The sequence below is a fragment of the Phascolarctos cinereus genome, unplaced genomic scaffold (assembly GCF_003287225.1).
Source record: "Phascolarctos cinereus isolate Bilbo 61053 unplaced genomic scaffold, phaCin_HiC Scaffold_9;HRSCAF=440, whole genome shotgun sequence".
NCBI classification, from domain to species: domain Eukaryota; kingdom Metazoa; phylum Chordata; class Mammalia; order Diprotodontia; family Phascolarctidae; genus Phascolarctos; species Phascolarctos cinereus.
Window position 1 is genome coordinate 188,936,984 of NW_027556402.1, and position 22,184 is coordinate 188,959,167.

Here is a 22,184-nt window from a genome sequence, read left to right on the forward strand (position 1 = left end):
ATGTTGGTGTTTGTCAAGTTTAGAATAATAAAAAATAAAAAAGATAAAAAATTTTTCATTATTTTTCTAGAAACTGAAAAGTTGGGATGAATATTTTTATTTAGAAATGGTTAGAAGCAATTGAATACTTGTACTTCTGGGGTTAAATTACCAAGTATATGAATTGAAGAGAAAGTGTAATAGACTGGTAAGTACCTTAGATTACTAAGTGCAAACCAGACGTTTTTTAGAATGAGCTTACTTTGCTGTTCAGTTTAATGCCAGTTATAAGGTGCTATTAAGAGTGAATGCTATTAAGCCCTGCAGATAAGGAAGTTGGATCTGTAATTCTGATGTGTAATTTCATTTTTCTATCTTCTCTTGCAGTTAATTTTGACCATTTTCAAATATTGCGGGCCATTGGCAAAGGAAGCTTTGGAAAGGTAAGAATAATGGATTTTTGTGGCAATTCAAGCAAATGGCCCATGGGGCTGTAGTCACAGGCATTTGTGGGTGTTGACTGATGTGATCTGTGAATTTTCCACTAGACAAGGGAAGGTGGTTTTGCTGGTTTGGATCAAGGAGGCAGGTCTGAATGGCTTCCTCTGGATGCTGGATAACTTTGTTCCCTCAATTAAATCACTGCAGAAGGACTGGCTAACAGTGGATTCTCTTTGTGATAACTTGAGACTGCTAATGGAATTTCTTCCATCAAGGACTAAAGAGGGAAAAGGGAAAAAAGCAAAAATAATTCAGAAGCAATCATCAGAAAAAAAGGCAGCATGTAAAACCTGACTTTGTTTGAATCATCTTATCTGGACAACTAAGACCTGGGATCTTTGTCTGTTCTCCAGTGAAATTCTACCAGAATTAGGGGGGGGAAGACGACAGTGGAGGTAGAGGGGAAGTATCATAATTAAAGATAGAAATGCTGGTACTTTGTCCCCAAGGGCTCCATCCAATAATTCAGCATCTTTAATGCATAGAGCATTGTGTTAGGCACTTGGGAAGGCTCAAACTCAATTCAATTTCAGCTCAGCAACCATTTATTGCATAAAGTTTACAACAAAAGCCCAGTTCCTGACCTTAGGGAGCCTTCAGGGAGCTTACAATTTAGTCAGCTCTGTTGTTACTTGTTCAGAATTTTTCCATATGGAATGAAAATGCAGGTCCTTATGGGATGAAATCAATGTGTGCAACCCAAGGAACTGAACAGAAGCAGCTTAATCAGCTTTGAAATGTGTGCATTTAAATTCGATATCTGATTTTTTTTTCTGATTTTGAAAACTCTCATGATGCGCACATATTTATTTAACTGCACGTAAAACTAAAACAGTAAAACAGATATGGTAAGATCCTCACCTTCAGTGTCAAAAAGTAACTTAAAAAACATGTGTCACTGGTGAATATTGAATGAACAACTTCAAATTTTGTCCTTGTGAACACCCAAACACAAGTAGAATAATGAATTGCCAAATGATTTGGTCAAGACATGAGGCAGTGTGTAATAGTCATTGGAGGAAGCTTCTGAACTTAGGAGTCCTGGGTTGATGTACTGGCTCTGACACTTACTACCACTATCATCTCAGACAACTCATGTAAGTTGTCTCAAAGTCTCAGTTTACTCATCTGTGAAGTTGGTATAATCATAATTGTATCACCTATCTCACCAGGTTGTTTTTTTTTTACTTTTTATTGGGTATCTTACTTTTTACCCAGTTACATATAAAATCCAATTTTTAACATTCATTTTAAAAATTTTGAGTTCCAAATTCTCTCCTTTCTTCCCTCCCCACCCCACCTTGTTGAGAAAGCAAGCAATTCAATATAGGTTATACATGTGTAGTCATGCAAAACACTTCCACAATGGCCATGTTGTAAAAGACTGACTATATTTTCCTCCATCATATCCACCCCCCCATTTATTCTATTCTCTCCTTTCACCCTGTCTCTCCTCAAAAATGTTTGCTTCTGATTACCCCCTCCCCCAATCTGCCCTCCCTTCTATTATCTCCCCTGCTCTCTTCCCCTTCCCCCCTACTTTCCTGTAGGGTAAGATAGATTTCTATACCTAATTGAATGTGTTTGTTATTCCCTCTTTAAGCCAATTCTGATGAGAGTAAGGTTCACTCATTCCCTCTCACCTCCCCCCTCTTCCCCTCCACTGTAAAAGCTTTTTCTTGCCTCTTTCATGTGAGATAATTTACTCCATTCTACCTCTCCCTTTCTCTTTCTCCAAGTACATGCTTCTCTCATCCCTTAATTTTATTTTTTAGATATCATTTCTTCATATTCAACTCACACCTGTGCCCCTCTGTCTATATATACTCATTCTAGCTACCCTAATAATAAGAAAGGTCTTATGGATTGCAGATATCATCTTTCCATGTAGGAATGTGAAGTTTAATAAATCTCTTATGATTTCTCTTTTCTTTTTACCTTTTTATACTTATCTTGAGTCTTTGAAAGTCAAATTTTCTATTCAGCTCTGGTCTTTTCTCAAGAATGCATGGAAGTCCTCTATTTCATTGAATATCAATGTTTTCCCCTCATGGATTATACTCAGTTTTGCTGGGTAGGTGATTCTTGGTTTTAATCCTAGCTCCTTTGACATCTGGAATATCATATTCCAAGCCCTCTGTTCCTTTAATGTAGAAGCTGCTAAATCTCGTGCTAGTCTGATTGTGGTTCCACAATACTTGAATTGTTTCTTTCTGGCTGCTTGCAATATTTTCTCCTTGACCTGGGAACTCTGGAATTTGGCTATAATACTCCTGGGATTTTTCCTTTTGGGATCTCTTTCAGGAGGTGATTGGTGGATTTTTTTCAATTTCTATTTTACTCTCTGGTTCTAGAACATTAGGGCAGTTTTGCTTGATACTTTCTTTTTTGTTATTAATTTATTTTTAGTTTTTAATATTCACTTCCACAAGCTTTTGAGTTTTAAATTTTCTCCCTCTCCCTCCCCACCTCCCTTCCCAAGATGGCATGCAATCTGATATAGGCTTTACATATACATTCCTATTAAACACATTTTCACATTGGTCATGTTGTAAAGAAGAATTAGAAACAATAGAAGGCAAAAGAAGAAGAAGAAACAAGAAAGCAGAAACAAAATAAAACAGAAGAAAAAAAAAGACCAAACAGTATGCTTTGATCTACATTCGAACTCCATAGTTCTTTCTCTGGGTGTGGATAGCATTTTCCAACATGACACTTTCGGAGATGTCTTAGATCCTCGCATTGCTGAGAAGAGCTAAGTCTATCCTTGATAATTTCTTGAAAGATGATGTCTAAGCTCTCTCTCTCTCTCTCTCTCTCTCTCTCTCTCTCTCTGTCTCTCTCTGTCTCTCTCTCTCTCTGTCTCTCTCTGTCTCTCTCTGTCTCTCTCTCTCTCTGTCTCTCTCTCTCTCTCTCTCTTTCTCTGTCTGATCATGGCTTTCAGGTAGTCCAATAATTTTAAAATTGTCTCTTCTGGATCTGTTTCCAGGTCAGTTCTTTTTCCAATGAGATATTTCACATTGTCTTGTACTTTTTCATTCTTTTGGTTTTGTTTTAAAATTTCTTGATTTCTTATAGAGTGATTAGCTTCCCTTTGCTCCATTCTAATTTTTAAGGTGTTGTTTCCTTCAGTGAGCTTTTAGACCTCTTTTTCCATTTGGCTAATTCTGCTTTTTAAGGCATTCTTCTCATTAGCTTTTTGGACCTCTTTTGCTATTTGGTCTAGTCTATTTTTTAAGGTGTTGTTTTCTTCAGTATTTTTTGGAGTCTCCTTTACCAAGCTGTTGACTCATTTTTCATGATTTTCTTGCATCACTCTCATTTCTCTTCTCAATTTTTCCTCTACTCTTCTTACTCGATTTTCAAATTTTTTTTTTTTGAGCTCTTCCATGGCTGGAGAGCACTTCATATTTTTTTCTTCGATGCTTCGGATGTAGGAGCTTTGACTTTGTTGTTTTCTTTTGAGTGTATGTTTTGATCTTCCTTGTCACCAAAGTAAATTTCTAAGGTTTGAGCTTTTCGCCATTGTTTGTTCATTTTACCAGTCTATTATTTGACTTTTTAACTCTTTGTCAAGAGTTAAGGGCTTTGCTTCCAGTGTGAAGGGTGAACTGTCCCAACTTTCAGGGGTTTTGTGTACCTGTTTTCAGAGATACTTCTAGGGACCTGTAAGTTTTCAGTTCTTCCACGGTGGTATGATAAGGGTGAGGTGCTGTTTACTCCTTTCCTGGCCTGTGCTCTGGTCTGTGAGTGACCACAAGCACTCTTTTCTGCCCTGGAACTGTGAGTAAGGTTTCCTCTGCACTGCTGCCATAAGCTCTGCTATGCTAGTGCTCCTCTTTGCCCCTGGACTGGCACCTAGGACTGCAATCCAGACCCAAGTATGGGCAAAGCAACAGAGGCCTGTCTTGGTGCTCTCAAGGAGACCCCTGTAATCTCCTTCTGACCAGTTGTTTGATCCTCTTACTATCTGTGAGCTGAGAGCTCCAGAAGCAGCCACTACCACTGCTGCTGTCAAATGACTCTGCTGACTCCATCGCTCCGAAGGCCTGTTCCTGGTTTGCTAGGGCTGGCATTGTGCTCGTGAGGCCTGCACTGGGCTATGCTTCTCCCTCACTCAGGTCCAACAGATCTTTCCTGCTGACCTTCTCAGTTGTTTTTGGCATGTGTGGACTAAGAAGTCTGGAAACTGCCACTGCTGCCAGTGATTCAGTTCCCTGAGGCCTGCTCTTGGTTTGCTGGGGCCTGGTCTGTGCTGGTGTGGCCTCCACTGGGCTGTGGTCCTCTCTCAGTCTGGTGCAACAGACCTTTCCTGTTGACCTTCTAGGTTGCTCTGGGCTGGAAATTTGTTTCATTCTGTCCTTTTGTGGGTTCTGTTTCTCTAAAATTTGTTTAGAGTCATTTTTAAAGGTATTTGGAGGAGTTTGGGGAAAAACTCAGGTGAGTTCCTGTCCTTACTCTTCCATCTTGGTTCCATACCCCCCTCCAAGTTGTTGTAGAGAAAATACCTGTAAACCTTCAAGATCCATAGTGATGGGAATTGTTATTGTAAATCAAGAGAAAAGTCCTTGAATACTATGTAAGTCATAGAATCTTAGATTTGAAGGTACTTTGAAAACCATCTAGTTCAACCCTTTATCCAGCATAGGAATCTTCTGTGTGGCTTCCCAGTCAGAATGTTTCCTGTGAGAACAGTATTTCACTATGTATTCCTGTCTACTTTCTTTAGAGGGTCCTGGATCAGTTGAACTTATTGCCTTGCATATCTGGGCACACACCAAGATAGGTGGCTTCTCAATAGACATAGGAAGAGTATGGATGGTATGGTAATAAAATACAGTGACTGAATACTAGGAAATCTTTGTAGCTGCCCCTTTCTGATCATAATCTACCTTTACTCCTTAAATCACATGAGCAAAACATAGCCTCTTGGGATTTCAATTTCCTTATCAATAACATAGGATAAAAATACATATACTACTTACCTTACAGGATCACAGATTTTTTTTTTTTTTAGTGAGGCAATTGGGGTTAAGTGACTTGGCCAGAATCACACAGCTAGGAAGTATTATGTGTCTGAGGCTGGATTTGAACTCAGGTCCTCCTGACTCCAGGGCCAGTGCTCTATCCACTGCGCCACCTGGCTGCCCCCACAGATTCATATTTAGAAGGAGCTTTAGTGGTCATCTAATCCAACTCCTTCATTTTATAAATGAGAAAACTGAGGTCCAAAGAACTTCAAGGATGTTTCCCAGTTGTCTTTTACAGAATTTAAGACTGTTATTGGTATGGGTCAGGACACTGAAAAGGCCTCACGATCAGTAAGTAGCAGAGTTGGAAATCAAATCCAGGTTGTCTGGCTCCAGACCCGTCCCTCTGTCCACTACGCTATACCAATTGTTGGGGGCCATGTGCTTTATAAGCCTTAAATTGCTGCAGAAATGTGGGTTGTGATTATTATTTGTTATCTGATGCAGGGAAGACTTTTGACCTTTGCTCACAGAGGAGAGCGATTTTTAAAAAAATTCTATTGAAGCATGCTGGAAAGACAACCTGACACAGTGGAGAGGAAGCCAGCTTTGGACTTGGGTTCAAGTCCTGTTTATTATCAAATGAGATAATATTTGTAAAGCACTTAGCACAGTATCTGGCACATAGTAGGACATTTTCTGAATGTATTGATGTTTGTTTCATTATCCCAGTGTTTCACTTAATTTGCCTTTACATACCAATATCTACCAAATATATTGGTCCATAGTTCACTCACTTTGCTTTATCTCTCCATGATTTGAATCTCATGTAAGCTAACATCCCTTTTAATCCAAATTTCCTAGCTATGGAATGGCAAAGATAGAGGTGAAAGGGACTTAGATGCCATCTTCTTTTATCCTTATTCTAAAAATAAGGAATTGAGACCTAGAAAGGTTAAATTAGTTTCCTAAGGTCCTATTGAAAGTAGCAGATTCAGGATTCAAGGTTCTCTGACTCTAAAACACTTTTTTTCCTATTGTACCACACTATTTCCCCATTAAATTCTTTTTTTCCTTCAAAACCAGAATTTCTCTTCATTTTGTTTTATTTTTTCCCACTTCATAGTATTTTTTCCAATTACATGTAAAGACAGTTTTCAACATTCACTTTTATAAGATTTTGAGTTCCATTTTTTGTTCTCCCTTCCTTCCCCCTCCCTAAGATGGCCAGTAATTTGATATAGGTCATACATGTATAATTATATTAAACATATTTTCACATTAGTCATGTTTTGAAAGAACAATCAGAACAAAACGGAAAAACCACAAGAAAGAAAAAAAAACAAGAAACAAAAAGAAAGTGAAAATAGTGTGCTTGGATATGCATTCAGATTCCTTGGTTCTTTCTCTGGATGAAAATAGCACTTTCTGACATGAGTCTTTTGAAATTATCGAAGATCACCTGAGAAGAGCTAACTCTATCAAAGTTAATCATAACTCAGTGTGGCTGTTACTGTGTACCATGTTCTCCTGGTTCTGCTCACTTCACTCAGCATCAGTTCATGTAAGTCTTACCAGGTTTTTCTGAAATCTGCCTGCTCATCATTTCTTATAGCACAGTGGTATTCCATTACATTCATATACCACAACTTGTTCAGCCATTTGATGACGTCCCCATAATTTCCAATTTTTGGCCACCATCAAAAGAGCTGCTATAAATATTTTTGTACATGTGGGTCCTTTTCCCATTTTTGTGATCTCTTTGGGATACAGATCCAATAGTGCTATTGCTGGATCAACGAGTATGCAGTTTTATAGCCCCTTAGGCATAGTTCCAAATATTTCTCCTGAATGGATTAGTTCACAACTCCACCAACAATGCATTAGTGTTCCAATTTTCCCACGTCTTCTCCAACATTCATCATTTTCCTTTCTGTCATATTAGCCGATCTGATAGATGTGAGATGTTACCTCAGAGTTGTTTTAATTTGCATTTCTCTAATCAATTCCCCACCAAATTTTAATTTTCCAAGGAAATCCCACTATATGTCTCTCTCAGTCTTCCCATTATCATTTTGAAAGAAATAATAAAAACTATTTTCACATATTTATATCCCATATTCTGTGAAAATTCATGTATAAACCTGATGACTTGTATTACAGAATTTGCCAAACCCGCTGTTTGTTTTTCGATCATTTCAGAAATGTACTCATTACCTACATTTTCTTTTTTTCTTTTTTGTCTGGCCTATGATTTTATCCATATAGGAAGCCTGTATTAAAAGAATTCTCCTTACCAGTCCAAAATTGTTTTGTGATAAAGAGATTTGTCTGGAGTCACTGAAAATTTAAATGACTTTTCCAGGATCATCCAGGCAGCATGTGGTGGTGGGGCGAGGGGCAGAGAGAGTAAGAGAGGAGGGAACAAGTATTTACATAATGCCTGCTATGTTCCAGATACTGTGCTACTGTGTTAATTCTGATTTATATAAAGGTTTTCTGTTTTTCTTCCTTAATACATTACTTTCCACAGGCCTGGTCTTAGAAAGCATTTTAAAAATGATATGTTTAAGATGAACTCTATCAACAAAATGGTATTGAGTATGTGTGAAGTACTGCAATTTTCATTTGGTTTTCTTTCCTACACCAGTGACCTTGTAATTAGGCTTACCCTGGCAGGATAAGCTGCCTTACTTCTCAGAATCTCACTCCTGAGGTTCTTTTTATTCAACTTACAGACTCTTGGACCACTTGTATCATCAAACAAATGAGACTGCCTGGGATGATCTCACAGAGTTCTTAGAAATTAACTTAAGGAATAGGGCTTTACTTATGAAATCAGTTTTATGGCCACATATGAGCAGTGTTTCCTAATACTTGACAATGTTCCCTACCTGTCATGTTCTATTGTGGGTAGCAGCAGGTTGAGGGTATCTAATTTTTTTCCTTGACAGCAAGGCAGCCACTTTAATTAGCCAAAAGGTGCTGCGGTCAGCATGCACTAGCTTGGTTGTCAGAAGGAAGCTGTAGGGAGGTGAACCCTATTATACAGTATCTGGTTTGCTCTTCTATTTCCCTTTTGAACTCACTGTGCCCTTGATCCTACTCTCTTAGAATCTTCAGCCTAGATCTGGCATCCTTGACATACTCTTCTGGCTTGTAGGGCAGAAAAGAAGAACGCTGTGTTGAAATCAGCAGGTCATGATTCAAATCCCAGTTTTACTAATCTCTACCAAAGTGACCTCAGGCAATTCAATTCAGCAAATGTTTACTAAGTGGTTTCTATGTGTTAGATACTGGGTGGAGGGAAGAGTGAAAAAGGCATGTGTCCTTCAAAAGTTTTTACCTAACCTTTCTGGACCTCAGTTTCCTCATCTGTAAATGAGCTACCTCTGTAGCTAGAGTTTATTTATGTTCTGAGATCCAATTTTAACGTTTTAACATTCACAAAGTGAACATTCTAATTTTAACATTCCAAGAATGTTCATGTTAGCAAAGAGTTCCTTAATTTACAAAGGAGTAAATTCAAGCCTTGAGAGGCCAAGTGACTAACCAGGGGTGGGGAACCTGTGGTCTCGAGGCCCATGCAGTCAAATGAGGACCTTGAGGGCCACATGGGGCCTTTAGGCCAAAAGTTCCCCACTCCTAGGTCCCTAAGCCAATATCACACATAGGAAATGGAAGAAGAAGAATTTGAATCCAGGTCTTCTCACTCATATCCAAAGGTAAATGTATTTTGTTAGTTTCATACTAAAGAGTGTGAATTTGTGAAACACAGTCTGACAGGATATAGCAATAGCACCAAGTCATATAGGGTTCTTGTATCCAATTAAATTCTCTGAACACATTGAAGTATTCTGACATCAACCACATTAGAAATATTGCTAGACAGGCTCCTGGCAAATTTCAGGGCTTTGTGTGACATATGTTCTTGTGGGGAAAAAATTATAGCTCCATTCAGAAATGGAGAATTTGCCACCTCATTTTTCCCGGTTTGAGCTTTTTTACTCTTAGCAGCAATTTGTTATAAGTTCAAAGGAATCAGTTCTCTGTACATCTTTCCATTTAGTAGAAAACACGTCAGAAAAATAAAGCTACAGAATGATAGTTCTGGAAAAGAACTTAAACATTATTTAGTCCAACTCTCATTTTCCAGCTGAGGAAACTGTAGCCCAAAGAGAGGAAGTCATTTGCCTCAGGTTACAGAGCTAGGAAATGGTAGAACTCATTCTTGAACATAGGTCTTCTGGCTTTACACATTCATTCATTTGTTCTATAAGAAGCCACTTAGTATTGACTGTGAGCAAAGCACTCTGCCAAAGATTTGGGAAGATCTAAAGCACAATGAAACATGATCCCTGTCCAAAAAGGGCTTATAATACAGGAAAAGTAAGTGTTCATGTTGGCATGGAGCTTTGTAATACACAAAACGTTCTGATCATAATAATGTTGTGAGGTAGATAGTGGAAGTATTCTAATCTCTATTGTTCAGATTAAAACCTTGAAGCTCAGATCAGTTAAATGCCTTGAGTATAATTACATAGTAACTCCAACTTTCTTCTTCCAAGTCCATTATGCCTTCTACTACAAAGATGTATTCAGACAACTGTGACTTAAAGCAGAACATAATACATTCAAAAGAAAGGTACAAAAAGCTGAGAGAATTCCTAAGATGGAGAATTTTTCCTTTATTAACTTAAAATATAGCCAATTTCATGTTATTGATTTCATTTGGGTTCTTGCCATAGCAACCACCTTCTTCTCTACTTGAAGAAAGTATTTGTGATGCACAAGTGTGAGACCCTTGAGTAAACCATAAAACTTTGCCTTCTTTCATTTCTTAATCCTGAACTAGTTGCAAAATGTTTACATCATCCTTCCCATCTTCCACCTTTGAAATGAAGTTGCCAAGTATCAAGGCATATTGACTTGATTTAGAGGATCTTATCAAGTTCTTTGCAGAATCTCTACATCGTCTTCTGCAACAAATATTGGCAGGTTTATGTTATCATGATCATTTATGAACACCATCATTACCAGCACAATGAAGTAAGAGTGACCAACTGTTCCACAAAATGAGGTTTCTTGCTACCTTCGGCTACACCATTATACAAATACTGGTAACTCTTTCATTTGTCTCACTAAAGAAAACCTGCAATCCCTCCTTCCACTTAGTAGTAACTTTTGTTTGTCTTCCGACTTAGTTTATAGATAGATGTCATTATATGTTACATAGGTCAGCATAGCCAAGAGAATCATCATCCAGTACCAGACTTACGATGATAAGACTTCCTGTATTTAGAGATGCATGTCCTTGGTTTATCACTTGGTCACTTAGCTCAAATGTAAAAAATGGTCAAGGACTCAAGAAACCTCAGTTCTACACTGGGATCTGCTAGTAACTGAAACCTTAGGCAACTAACTTTCATCTCTGGGCCTCAATTTCCTCATTTATAAATGGTGGAGGGCACTATGGTGTAGTAGACAAAAAGTTGCCCTGGAAGGCAAAGAGACATGGGTTCAAATCCTGACACATACTGACTCTGTGACCTCAGGGAAGTCACTTAACCTTTCAGTGTTCTAGGCCACTCTTCTAGACTCTAAATTGCAGAGAAGGTGCTTCCTGTTGTCCTCCATGTCTAGAACACTCTTTCTCCTCATCTCTGCCCCCTGGGTTTTCAAGTCCCAGCTAAAATCCTACCTTTTGCAGCAAGACTTTCTTAACTCCTAATTCTAGCACCTTTTCTCCATTGATTATTTCGCATTTCTTGTATATAGCTTGTTTTAACACATTTTGTTTGCAGGATGTCTCCCTCTCCCTCAGTAGATTGTGGCCTCCTGGAGAGCAGGGCCTACTTTTAGCGTTTCTTTGTATGTCTAGTGCCTACCTCAGTAACTGGAATACAGTAAATAATTAATGAATGCTTATTGACTGACTGACAACCCACATCAGCAGAAGAACTTTTCTCACCTGCAGGTTCCCTATATCAATGAAATCACTGGTTTAGTCACTGTCCTTTATAAATGGGATGGAGTATTAACTGGATCCTTTTTTTTTTAGGTTCCCTCTGACTCTAACATTTTCAGTGTATAAAGAAAGCCCAGCATATGTTTTGAGCTATGATAGGTCTGTGAGATACCTGGAGAGTTCATAGAATTCATATCTGAGCATTCCTGTGTCTGTATTGAAAATCAAGAGAATGAGATATTAATTTTTTTTGACTCAGGTAGTTCTATCATGGTCTCTTATTTTATCAACTGAGTCTGCTTTCTGTAAGTAGAAGTTCAATGAACATGTAGTCTCCTTTAGCATCCATTAGATTGTGATCTCCTTGAGGCGAGGGACTGTCTTTTGACTCCTTTTATATCCCCAGGACTTAGCACAGTGTCTAGCACATAGGCACGTAAATATTTATTGGTTGGTTGAGTGTGAAATATATTTTCTTTTTTTTGTAATAGTCCATTAAATTATATTGACTGACATTTAGTTAATGACAACAATAATAATAACAACTTGCGTACATGCAAGAATTTATAAAGCCCCTTAAAACATTATCTATTTGATTGTCCCAACAATCCTGTGAGGTCTGTAAGCCAGGTATTATTATTCCTATTTTAAGGATGAAGAAAGCTGATAAAAGTGGGAGCATCCTAGTTATTGGGGTTAAATTTCAAATTCTGGAGTTTGGCTTTTCCTGTGTTGCTTAATATAATAATGCTTCATAATTTGATTGTACTTTAAGGCTTAAGATGAATTTTTCTCATAACATTCCTGTGAGGAAGATAGAATGGCGCTCTTATTCCATTCTACAGATAAATAAACTGAGGCTCAAAGCAGCTAGATGGCTAAATGGGTAGAGCACTGAGCCTAGAGTCAGGAAGACATGAGTTCAAATCTGGCTTTAGACATTTACTAGCTGTGTGACCCTGGGCAAGTCATTTAAACTCTATTTGTCTCTGGAAAAGGAAATAGCATACCACTCCAGTATCCTTGCCAAGAACATCCCATGGACAGTATGGGTGTGCTGTGGTCCATGAGGTCATAACAGTCAGACATGACTGAATGACTGAAGAACACCACCAAACTGAGGCTCATCTATGCTAAGTGAATTTTCCAAGGTCACAGAGTGCATGAGTATCAGAGTTAAGCCTCTTGATTCCAAGGCTAAGGCTCTATAAGTTTACCTTTACAACTATATGGTATTAGAGGCATTTGTTGACTAAAATTAATTAGAAATGGAGAAAATTGAAGGATTTGTAACATAAGTACAAAGAAATCTGATTAGTAGCCCTATGTACTCATCTGACTTCGTCAGCCTCTAGAAGCAAATCCAACTATGGTTAGTCCCCATTTTACTCTTCCTCAGTTTAAAAATACTGAGAGGTAGTCTGGCTAGACACTGACTTTGATTTAGAAAATCTGCTTTTGAATCCTATTTCTACCACTGATTTCCTTTGGTAATTCTTTTAATATCCACAATCTCCAGTTTCTTTGCCAATAAAAACCAGACTAATAATACCTGCATTACCTATCTGAATTGCCATAAGGGAAGTGCCTTTATAGAAGGCATTGTAGAAATGTGAACTTTCATTATTACAAATGATTAACTTATCACTATACTTGCTACTACCCTTTCCCTCTGCCACCACAGTCTTTGACAGACTCTGCTAATGGTTTCCTTAATCAATTTCTGCAGAGACACAGGCTGCTGCCCAGGTTCTGAAAGCACTGCAGGCTATATGAAGGCAAATATAGTTACCACCTCTACAGCTAATTAATGGACCTGTTGTTCCAGCCAATGTGGAAAAGGTTGTATAGTCAACAAAGAACATGGAAATATGACTGCTTATTATGACTTTATTCTTCCTTCCAGCATTCTGATGAGGTTCCTCAGAGTACATTCTTGTTGCATAGCCTAAGCCAATTCCAATCAGAGTCGAATTTCCCAAACTTTCACCTTTCCCTTGTTTGTAGGTGTATGTAATTTTGTTATAAAATCTCTCTTTTATATTTGGGCAATGTATCCTTTTTGGCATAAATGGTGTGATGATATTGGTCTATGCCCATACTACTTTCTGCTATACTACTTTCCAGTTTTCCCAACAATTTTTACCAAATAGTGAATTCTTATCCCAAAATCTTAAGTCTTTACACCTGTCAAACACAAGGTTATTGGGTTTATTTTCATAAAAGAAAAACATGGAAAGACCCGAACAAAATAATGAAGAGCAAAATAAGCAAAACCAAGAGAACATTGTATACAATAACAACATTATTGTTTTCAGAACAACTTTAGGCAACTAAGTAATTTTGATTATTATAAATACCCACATTAACTACAAAGGACATATGAAGGAAGATGTTATCTACATCCAGAGAAAGAATTGATAAATAGAAGTATGTACAGAATAATTTTACACACACATACATACACAGACACTTATTTGTGTTTAATGGTAGCCATCTCTAGGGTTGGGGAGGAAGGAAAAAAAGAAATATACATGATAATTTTATTGTATATTTGAAAGGAATAGCAAGCTGTGCATAGTAGATTTGCAGTTTCATGTACCTTCATCTCTTTTTATTTTGCTAGGTTATGGAAATGCTTGTTTTAGCCAATAAAATAAATTTTTTTAAAAAAGAGGGTTCAATTTTAATGTAAGGGAAGAGGGAAAATTCTAGAAACATCTGATATAAAAAAGGAATAGGTAAACTTATTTTAGAAAGTAAACAGATGAACAAACAAATAAATGATGTGAGCCTTCACACTAACTTTTCTCACTCCCACATGAAACTCAAAGGCCTGTGGTCCCATCTGTTACATATTAGAGTGCACAACCTAGGAAGACACAGACCTTGTTATCTTCTGTGCCTTTAAATCATATGCTTCTGAAACCTCTGCCTCATGATTATCAAGCGCTTTACTCATATTAGTCTTCCTTTTTGCTGAAAGTGGGATCTTCTCTTCTTGAAATTTCTTATAGCGTTCTTCTTTGCGTTATCTTTGGCCTTATAACAAACCTAATAAATCCTAGTAGACTATGGATTGTTGACTAAATGAATCCCAAACCATTTCCAATAAGAAGGTAAAATTAAGCCTTGGTGTAGGGACTTTATTATTTTTCATTTTTTTTTATTACCAGCACTTACCATAGGGCCTTACATCTAATAGTTACTTAATAAATATGTAGAATCTTTACTCTCCTTCTTTGCATTGCTATTGAAGCCTCTTCCCAAATCCTACATTCCACCCTTGTCCCTTTGCCCCTCAGGGTTCAGAAGGCCTTGCAGCTTGTGATCAAAGAAGACTATAGGATCAGAATACCACTAACACTAATTCAGTTACATTGAAAGTTAAATAAATTATTGTTGACTGAGCTTGAAACCCAGCCCTCATTTTTTGCATTGTTGCTATGTGAAAGAGAAAAAACTACCTTCTGAGCCCTTAGAATGAGGAGTTCTGAATGAGGAGAGGCAAGGCTTCTGCCATCTCCTGGTGCTAAGGGAATCAGAGGAAAGAAATTCCTGCTGATCTTAAAATGAAGATTGTTACCCTAGTTGAAAGAGCTCTGTCGCACTCCAGCTGGAAAGAGCATAATAACACTCCAGATGAAGAGGCAGTGCAATACTACCTATTCAAGCCAATGGCTAAGGGTGGAAAAAGGTTGCAGCTGCCCATTGGGAAGCAAGAGGAGTGGAATGATCCTTTCAACAGATTCAGTACCTCCTTTAACATTTTTTAAAACAATTATTTATTTTATTCTGAACTAAAGAAATAAAACAAGCATTTCCACAACATAGTAGAATAGAAAAACAAAGATTGCACATGAAACTGCAAATCTATTATATACAACTTTCTATTCCTTGTAAATATATCAGAATATGTAGTGTAATTTTCTTTTCCTTCCTTCCTTCTTCTCTCTTCTCTCTTTCTTCTCTCCCTCCACCTTAGAGATGGCTACCATTAGATACGTGTGTGTGTATGTCTGTATGTGTACATAAAATTATTCTATTCTGGATGCAGATAGCATTTTATTTCATATGTCCTTTGTAGTTAATTTGGTTATTTACAAATTCAAAATGATTTAGTCACCTAAAGTTGTTCTTAAAATAACATTGTTTTTACTGCATACATTGTTCTCTTGGTTCTGCTAATTTCACTCTTCATTAACAAGAGATTCAGCATATCTTGAGAAGAGCCTGCATAGTGACCTGTCCTGCCCAGTCCAGAAATCAATGTTCAGCAGCTGCCTAGCCCATCCAGTAGCAGCAGAACCTAGTGAAGACAGGAACAAATTGTTCTGTTCAGCCAAAATATCATGTCTTGGGAGAAGCAAGCCCAGTCGAGCTACTTATTTATCAGAGACCCTATGCCCTGAGAAGATCTTCCTTAATTGTTAAAATTCTCCATAGAAAGAAAGGACATCAAGACCGTGTTGTTTCAGAGTTGTGGATGTCTCACTGCCATTGTACTTTAAGTTCATACCTACTCTTGGACTCAGTATATTTGTGGGAGAGTGTGCTATTGGTATTGGGAGAAATGCTTTGTAACTATTCTTCTTGCTATGACATTTGAATAAATATCATTGTTAAGGAATAAAATAAACATAAAAAGTTCTTGGGATATAATATCTTTAAAAAGAGAAAATAAACTAGTTGAGGCCTGGGATTCTTTACATTCTGAATTTTTATCTCCAGTACCTAGGACAGTACCCAGGACAGTACCCTTCAGTACAATGGTTTGGTTAGAGAGGCCAAATAGTTGAGCTGTACTGGATCTGAAAAACCAACCAAGTGTGGCATTTTTAGAAGCATCATATTTGGAGAGACATTTTGATGGTACCAACATATATCTAAAATGTACAAGGAGTGGTAATGTCCAGTATATTTACTGGAATATTCCAGTATCTCCTCTTGGTTTTGTTCTTGTCAAATGCAATGCAATTAGGTGCATTTCATTTGAAATTGGTCAGTAATTCTGGGCTAAAGCTATTATTTGAAAATGGATATTGGTTGGAACAGAATGAAGAAAACACTCTTCTCAATTTTGAATGATTTTTTTCTCTTTAACCTTATGCCTCAGACAAAATTTCGTATCCTGAACTTGTTAAGAATTCAAAAAAGAATTCTGACTTTTGAACAAAAGCAATGATCTTGGTTATCAGAAAGACCAAATGTGAATTCAGAAAGATCTAATTCTGCTTTCTCATTAGGAATGGTTGAGTAAATACCCAACAAGGATTTATTAAACACTTAACTATTTGAAAGACATTGTGCTGATTACTGGGTTTACAAAGATAAAGTGAAAAAATAGTTTCTGTCATTAAGTAACTAATTATCTAAAATTCTTTTGAGCTCCTTTGGGCTCTTTCTACAGTCATCCTATGCAGGTAATGAAAAGGATTATTTTCCCCATTATACAAATGATGAAACTGAGACTCATAGAGGTCAAGCATCTTGCTTTCATTTGTACAGCTAGAAAGTATCAGATGAGGATGAGAACTTAGGAATCTATACTGAATTCAGTGGCTTCTCATTCTGTTCCTTTCACTTTTATTTTGTTTTGGAGGCAGCATGGTATATGGATAGTGGAAAGAAAGGACTGAACTCAGGACAAGAAGCAGATTGGAGTCTTTCTCTTTGACTTATAGGACATTGAGAATACACCTCAACCTGTCTGAACCTTAGTTTGATGTCTGTAAAATGCTTCCATTACTTCCTGTTGTCATTGTAAGGAAAGCATTTTTCAAACTGCAAAATGTACATGTGAACTATGATCATTTCCCCCTATCTTATAGTTTTATTTTCTCTTCCTCTTTCCCTTTTTCATTTCCCTTTATTCCTGTATTTCTTACTCTCTTCTCTTTTGAACATCACAGTAATCAAGTATTTGCACCTTCCATTTTTTTAATCACATGGCATCAGTGGACTCAAAACTATTACTTCTAAAAATAAGCAGACTTGGACTTGCTTAGGGATAATTTTGCCCAACTCTTCTGTTTCAGAACTGAAGAAACGGGGGTAAAGATGGGTAAAATCACTTGTTCAAGGTCACATGGGTATCAAGCAGTAGAATAGGGCTTCAATTTTGAGTCTTCTGAATTTTTATTCCAGTGTGCTTTCCATTACCTTATAATGCCTTCACACTATATTTTGATGTGTTCCACAGTAACTAGTCCTGAGACTAGTTATCACAAATTAGTTCTAAAACAGGGGAAAAAAACATACAGCTTCTATTTCCTACTCTGTTGCTTAGGTCATTGAGCTGTCCAATCTGTTTGAAAAATATTAGTAGGAAGTTGTGTGACCACACACAATGTGCATGGCTCCCCCTTCTGGTTAAGTACTTAACTCAGTAGGTCCTTGTTAAATATTTGTTGAATTCTCCAGAAACACCAAGATCTTCCTTTGGTGACCCCAATTCCTCCCTTTGGCCTCTTTGTCAATGTGCTAGTGGAGTCTGAATTTCATTCCAGGGAAGTCAGCATGCAAATGGAGCAGTGGTTATGGTGAAACAATCATCACCATTCACATTGATGAAGCCTTTTAAGATTGCAGAGTGCTTTACATCTTATTTTATTTTGTTTTATTTGTTCCTAGAAATAAACATGAGGGCTAGAGAATACAAATATTGGGAAACAACAAATCATAGTGATAAAATGGAATTGGAGTTGGAGGCCCTAGATTTGAACCTTAGCTCTTCTGCTTACTTGTAATGAATGAATGAATTATTGAATGATTAAATGAATGAATGAAAAAGCATTTCTTTCAGTGCTTATGAACAACGCACTATACTAAGTGTTGAGGGTATAAATATAAAACTAATATACTTACCCATCTCAAGGAGTGAGTGGACATTCTATTGGGAGAAACAAACCATATAGGTTTCAGTTATAAGCTAACATTTACATAGCACTTTAGGGTTAGCAATGTATTTTGGAAATTTTATCTCATTTTATCCTCATAACAATCCTGGGATGTAGGTGCTATCATTATCCTCATTTTACAGATGAGGAAACTGAGGTAGAGGTTAAGTGACTTGCCCAAAGTCCAATGGCAATGTAGATGGTCATGCATGTTCTTTAATGTTATTTCTACTGAAAAGCATTCATTTTTGATGATGAGCCCTTTGATGATGCAAAGGATGTCAGTGGAAAGACTTTATTTTCTGAGTCTATTGAATGGAGGCAAGACACCTTCTCTGAGCCTCAGTTTCCTCATCTGTCAACAAGTGTCTGCTATGTGTCAGGCACTATTCTAAGTGCTGTAGATACAAAGAAAGGCAAAAAATAGCCCTTGCTTTCAAGATCACAATCTAATGAGGAAGATAAAATGCAAAAAAAAAAAATCCCCAGATATATTCAGGAAAAAATTAGGTGACATTCTTAAAGGGATGGTTCTAAAGTTAGGAAGATCTGGGAAAGGCTTTTTGCGCAAGGTCAGACTTTAGCTCGGATTGAAGGAAGCCAAGGGAAGCAGGAGGTAGAGATGAGGAGGAAGAACATATCAACTATCGGGTATGGAGGGGTAATCAGTCACAGCATTTGGATTTTGGTGATGGAGTGTCTTTTTTCAGAAACAGCAAGAAGGCCAGTGTTGCTAGATCAGTCACAGAGTTGAAGATGGGAGTAAGGGGTCAAAGGAAGAGTGTGGGATTAGATTATTTTTAAGATCCCTCTTAATGTAAAATTCTGATTTTTATTTTCTAGATGAAGAAACTGAAGTTCACTAAAATTAACTGATTTACCCGAGGTTATAGAAAAAGAGAGAACTCAAGACTTGATACACAGCAGATTTACTGCAGTTTACTGCAGTGAGGAACTGAACCTAGAATCTTCTGACTCCTTCCATGAGATATTGCTTCTGAGTGATTCTTGAGGTTCATTTCTACGTCAATGGAGCTTAGTTACTTTCAGTGTTGGGAGCAGAACCATTTGAAAAGTAATTTTAAAATGCATTTTGTAGGTTGTTAAGCATTTCATTTTCCTGAATAGCTCTAGGGCCAAAATAAAAGATGTATAGTGTTAATTAAAATGTATAAAACAACCAGAAACAGCTTAAGAATAAAATATCAGAAAATGACACCAAATTGCATGATGATGGCAATTTTATGAGTCTCAGAGGAAAGCTTTTATGTAATATCAAATAATAGTAGTAATGAAAATAATCCCAAATTTAACTATTATTATATCATAATGATCATTCGAAATCCTAGAATATGATTAACACTCTTAACCACTCTTTCTAAAGTTCAGATATTTATGTTATATTTCATAAAATTAAAATGAATAATTTTGATTAACAACTAGACAAAATGATGAATAGAAAAGAACAATTTTTCAATGTTTGGAATTTACTTTCCAAAAGCTTTTTAGATGTCCAATTTTGCTGATTTCTACTCCTTAGAAAATTGATCTTTTTTAAAATTTTCCTGTGTTTGTGGTCATACTTTGACACTTTGGATCTGTCATCTCAAAGCTGTCAGTTAACTGCTAACACTGCAGATAACAACCCATCCACAGGGCTTCCTCCTGTATGCCTTTGACCCGGATTGGTCCTTAGCCATGTTTGTAAATCTTTCACCCATCTATATGCAAGTTCTCCATTAGCTAGCTCTTTGCCCAAACCAGCTGGCATTTATCTAGCACTTCATGGTCACAGCTTCTTTACATGCATTGTATCATTTGATTTTCATATCATTGTTGAGTTGTTTCAGTTACGTCCAACTCTTCATGACCTCATTTGAGGTTTTCTTGGCAACGACAGTGGAGTGGTTTGCCATTTCCTTCTCCAGCTCATTTTATAGATGAGGAAATGGGCAAACAGGATTAAGTGACTTGCCCAGGGTCACACAGATAGTGAGTATCTGAAGCTAGATTTGAACCTAGGTCCTCCTGATGCCAGGGCCAGCACTATCTATATCCACCGAACCACCTAGCTTCCCTTCATCTTCATAAAACCATGTTTTCCCCCTTCCTCTTCTCTGTTTCCTTCTCTGACCTTCTACCCTTTTCTTTTCTTCTTTCTTGTCCTTCTGAGACCCTTAGTTGAAATGGGGCTTCTCTTCCTTAAAAATAAATAGCACTTTGTTTTACTCTCTCCTTTGTACCTCTCACCATCTGCTTTTTCTCATATTTATTTCTGTGCACATTTTAGTGTCCCTCCCCTTGTTAACTGGGGTTAAGTTCCTTGAGGTCAGAGATGGGATTGTGTATGTGTGTGTTATATCTTTATTTCCTTAATACTTAGCATAGGATCTTTCACATAGGAGGCACTGAAGTGAAATTGAATTTCTTATTCGTCCCTCATTCTTCTCTCTCTCAGAACTTTGCTTCTCTTCCCTTATCTTATCTCTTTTCTTCCTATTCCTCCACTGCTACCTTTAAAAGGTTAACTAAACCTTTTAAATATTACATCATCGATACTGGAAAATGGAGTATGCCATGACTAGAAGACTTTGGCCCTGACATGGATGTCATCTTTAACAAATGGTTGAATCAATGACAAATTAATGAAATATTTAAACTTTTTAGATAAATTAGCTTGTGGTTGAGTTGGGTCCTGGACTTGAAGACCCTTCTGGCTTCAGGGAACCACATTATGATATGCTTAAATCTCACAATAAAATATTTTCTCCCTATGTGTCAATGGCTTTTGAGCAAAACTGGAGAGAAATAATCTATTACTGTCCAGTTCTACGGGGCTCACTTCTTCACTGAGCTTCCCAGCACTGTTTTATTATCAAGTCATTTAATTCAAAGACCAATTCCACCAAGAGCAAAAAGCTCCTTGTCACTTGCTACTTCTAAAAGGACAACTCAATCCTTCCTTACAGTAAAGGGGTGGGGGGAGGAATGTTAACTCTGAGTATCTGAAGTGTGTGCTTCTGGGATATATTTAGTTAGCTCTTTCTATAGTCACTCACATTTTTCTCATCTGTGTAATATAATTATGGAGTCTGAACTTGGGTTAAGAAGGCCTAGGTTTGAGTTCTGGTCCCATTGCCTACTTACTAGTTGTGGGACCACTGGGAAAGTGACTTAACATCTCTTGGCCTCAGTTTCAGCATATTTAAACTAGGTATACGACTTATACCACATACCTTACAGTGTTGTTGTGAGGAAAATACTTTGAAGATCATAGAAACAGCAGATATTTTCACACAAAAATGAGACATGTAAAGTATTGGGGCTGATTTATTATTATTATTATTAGCAGCACAATATGTTTAAAGAGGCATTGTCTTTTGTCCATCATCTTGAGAAACGGAGACCTAATCTTTCTCTGTCAGATTGCTTCTGCCCTAGCTATACCTACTTCTCTGTACTGATGCCCTATCACTTTCCTAGAATCTATGAGGCTATGAACTTCCATTTCTCCTATAATCTCATTGATTGATGCCTCCCTGCCTGTGACCTCAGAGGTAGGGAACCAATCAGATATCTCAGCAAGATCTCATGCCTCCTTGTAATATACCAGGCCCTCTTTAGTATCCCGAAACTGCCTGGACATGTGGAGCAGCAATGAGAGTGGTAAGAGCTTAGAAAAGAATGTAACAATGTTACATGCCAAGTCGTGGGTAAAGCTTTTAACATGACTATCCCCTTTCCTTCACTGGTGCTTAAAGGTCCCTCTAGATCTTGGTTGTATCTTTGTCCTGATGGTTATGGGTACAGTGCACCCTGCCTCATAGAGATCTTGGTTCTACCTTGGACCATTGGTGACTATGGTGG

At 37.4% G+C, this 22,184-nt stretch overlaps 1 protein-coding gene across 1 annotated transcript in view; it reads left to right on the forward strand.

The window, feature by feature from the left end:
• The window catches only part of LOC144455458 (serine/threonine-protein kinase 32B-like), a 110,274-nt gene that overhangs the window by 63,043 nt on the left and 25,047 nt on the right, over positions 1-22,184 (forward strand). Inside the window, exon 2 of the mRNA XM_078148861.1 lies at positions 367-422. Coding sequence (XP_078004987.1) covers positions 367-422 — 56 coding nt within the window. The remainder of the gene's footprint in view (positions 1-366; positions 423-22,184) is intronic.